At 54.4% G+C, this 3,668-nt stretch overlaps 1 protein-coding gene across 1 annotated transcript; it reads left to right on the top strand.

The window, feature by feature from the left end:
- The first annotated feature begins 581 nt into the window (after positions 1 to 581).
- Positions 582 to 2,629, top strand: LOC125542292 (UDP-glycosyltransferase 72B1-like). Its single transcript, XM_048705259.1, has one exon. The coding sequence runs from the start codon at positions 724 to 726 to the stop codon at positions 2,197 to 2,199; it is 1,476 nt and encodes a 491-aa protein (XP_048561216.1). The 5' UTR covers positions 582 to 723; the 3' UTR covers positions 2,200 to 2,629.
- The last annotated feature ends 1,039 nt before the right edge of the window (positions 2,630 to 3,668 follow it).

Raw genomic sequence — 3,668 nt, 5'->3', positions numbered from 1 at the left:
TTTTATCACGGTTTAAAAAAAATTGATAGTTTTTCGCATAAAATCGTAAAGTGATAGTTTTTCGTCACGGTTTCATTAATTGTGATAGTTTTTGGTTAAATACTCAATTGATTTGGTACACCTCAAAATCAGTACCTATTGCCCACACCTCAAAATCACACCAACCACCGATCAAACCTCAAAGTCTTACTAGGGGCTGGCGTGTGCCCATCAAACCTCACAATCGTACTACTACCCCAGGGGCGGGGCTGGCGTGCCATCATCTTCAGACAAGAAACAAACGGGATACATATATCTAACCGAAGTGAAAGAGCTTTCATATGAATTCCCTGTTCCCTCCTAGGACCCAAGACACGAATTTTGCCACCTGCTGCTGCCGCTGCATGGTTCCAAAAGGAAGAAGAGCACACGGATTTGCAGGGATTTCAGGATGATTGTTGTTGGATTGCCTTTCGTCTTCCTCATTCTTGTAAACCTACGTGCTACTGGAGTGTTCTGCACGTACGTGATCATGACGCCCCGATGACCTCACCGTGATACCTCCATTATTGCCGCCGATTCTCTCCACTCATGGCCCATCCCCACCACCAACGGGGAACAGATGCCACGACACCGACCTCCTCCGCTCTATCTATATCCCACGCCCACGCCCACGCCCACATTCCCAGATCAACACACGACTCCAACCAAACCGGCACCGACGACACACGCAGAGCAACAGAGATGGAGGAGGCCAACGGCGGCGTGCTCTGCCGCGGCGGCACGGCCGAGGCGGGGGCGGGGGCGGAGGCTGGCCGCGCGCCGCACGTGGCGATGCTGGTGACGCCGGGGATGGGCCACCTGATCCCGCTGGCGGAGCTGGCCAAGCGCCTCGCGGCGCGGCACGGCGCCACGGCCACGCTCATCACCTTCGCCTCCACCGCCTCCGCCACGCAGCGGGCCTTCCTCGCCTCCCTCCCGCCGGCCATCGCCTCTCTGTCTCTCCCTCCCGTCGACCTCTCCGACCTGCCGCCCGACGCCGCCATCGAGACGCTCATGTCCGAGGAGTGCGCCCGCGTGGTGCCCGCGCTCACGGGGGTCCTCTCAGGGCTGAAGGAGACGACAAGGCTGGTCGCGTTCGTCGCCGACCTCTTCGGGGCCGACTCCTTCGACGCCGCGGCGGCCGCCGGCGTGGCGAGGAGGTACCTGTTTTTCCCGACGAATCTTCACGTCCTCACGCTCATCCTCCACCTTCCGGAGCTCGACGTCTCCATGCCCGGCGAGTTCCGGGACCTCGCCGAGCCCGTCAGGCTGCCCGGCTGCGTGCCCATACCGGGGCCGGACATCCTCTCGCCGCTCCAGGACAAGTCCAACCCCTGCTACCGCTGGATGGTGCACCACGCCAGGCGCTACCGCGACGCCGAGGCCATCCTCGTCAACTCCTTCGACGCCGTCGAGCCTGACGTCGCCCGGGTCCTCCGTGCCCCACAGCCCGGCCGCCCTCCGGTGTACAACATCGGCCCGCTCATAAAGACCGACGCCGTCGAGACTGACAACGAGCCGCGTGCACCGTGCCTTGAGTGGCTGGACCGGCAGCCGCCCAGGTCGGTCATCTTCGTCTCCTTCGGCTCCGGCGGCTCGCTTCCGGCGGAGCAGATGCGGGAGCTCGCGCTGGGGCTGGAGCAGAGCGGGCAGCGGTTCCTGTGGGTGGTGCGGAGCCCGAGCGACGAGGGCGCGGTGAACGCCAACTACTACGACGCGGAGAGCAAGAGGGACCCCCTGCCCTACCTCCCGGAGGGGTTCGTGGAGAGGACCAAGGGGGTGGGCCTCCTCGTGCCGTCATGGGCCCCGCAGATAAAGGTGCTGGCCCACGAGGCCACGGGAGGCTTCCTGGTGCACTGCGGGTGGAACTCGGTGCTGGAGAGCCTGGTGCACGGCGTGCCGATGGTCGCCTGGCCCCTCTTCGCGGAGCAGCGGCAGAACGCCGTGATGCTGAGCGAGGGGGTCGGCGCCGCGATACGGGTGCCGGACACGAAGAGGAGGGAGGAGATCGCCGCGGCGGTGAGGGAGGTGATGGCGGGGCAGGGCAAGGGCGCCGAGGTGCGGGCCAAGGTGGCGGAGCTGCAGAAGGCGGCGGCGGAGGGCCTCCGCGAGGGGGGCGCCGCCACGACGGCGCTGGATGAGGTGGTGCATAAATGGATCGGCGGTGGGGACAAGTAGGTGTCGGCAGTTGGCCCACCCAGCTTCAGGCCCTGTTTGGTTCCAAATAAGTCACCAACTTATAAGTCAAAAAGTGTAAAAAATGACTTATTTTGCCAAACAGACTCAACTTATAAGTCAACCCAACTTATAAGTCGTAAGTTGCTTCACCCCAATTTAAAACTTATAAGTCACCCCTTTTGCATGGGTCCCACCACCTTTACATAAAAAACAAGGTGAGAAGGTGTGCTCAGGTGACTTATAAGTCAGGTGACAATCAAATAGGCGTGACTTATAAGTCATTGGTTTTAAGTCACTTGACTTATAAGTCGGGTGACTTATTGAAACCAAACAGGCCCTCAATATGGTTGTACGGCTTGATGGTTTCTTTCCATGTTTCAATCACCATCATTGCATTTGTCCTATAATTATTATTATTTTTTGCGGGGTATTTGTCCTATAATTATTGGTAGGCAGAACGGGTCCCACGCATGTAGAGAAAGACATTCTTATTTTACATTTGTAACTGAAGGAATGCACATTTTTTTCATATATAAATGGAATCATGTTAATGCATTCATTTTTTGTATTTGAAGAAAGAAAACATACAAATTCGATCATCACCAAGAGGGAGCGGCTCAAATCATCTTGGACTTGGCGAAGCCCGTGCCACTAGATAGAACCTCTCTAGAAGACTTTTTTTTTTAGAGAGAGCTCTCTCTAGAAGGCTTTGGTAGACCCGTGCTGGTGCTACGTCGCGATCACATACAGGAGGAGGTTCTTGGACGAAACGGCCAGCCGCAAGAGGCTGCCAAGGAAACGGCCAAGGTAGTCCAGGAATGAAAGACAGCACGTGGACCCTCTCTGCAGCGCATGGTGACCACGTGGATGTGCGCGCGTGTGTCGTCACATGAATGGAAGCAGACTCCGTGCACCACTCAAAAAAGTGCCCGCGTCAAGATTCGCCGCTTATTGTGTGTATACTTAGCTAAGTGTTCGTGTGTTGCCACGGAGACAATCATATTTCAGTGATTCCACATCAATTACTCTCTCCGTAAAAAATATATAAGTGTTTCACTATTATAGAGACGTCGTGAGTGCTTTTTCTATGGCCCGTTCTACATTGACATTGTTGAGTACGAACATGTGGCAGAATGTGAAGACGGTAGTATAGCGAACAACAGAAATAATGAAAATTACATCTAGATTCATAGACCATCTAACGATGAAACTAGTTAGAATAAAAAACGAATGATGTTCTCCATAATTCACGAGATCCTTCTGTCCAACGCTAGACGACACTTCTTGCAAAAAAAGAGGCTAGATGATCTTTTTCAGAAATTGGATGTTTTTTTTGTTTTAAGGAAATGAGTAGAAGGAAGGTATAGTACTGATTTTGTTCACATTATTTCAAATTACTCTATATGCATTGGTTTTTGTTTTGTGCGGCATTGATTGATATAGTTTAAAAATTCTACGGTAACCAAACA

This window comes from Triticum urartu, chromosome 3 (assembly GCF_003073215.2).
Source record: "Triticum urartu cultivar G1812 chromosome 3, Tu2.1, whole genome shotgun sequence".
In the NCBI taxonomy this organism is placed as follows: domain Eukaryota; kingdom Viridiplantae; phylum Streptophyta; class Magnoliopsida; order Poales; family Poaceae; genus Triticum; species Triticum urartu.
This window is presented reverse-complemented; position numbering and strand designations above follow the sequence as displayed.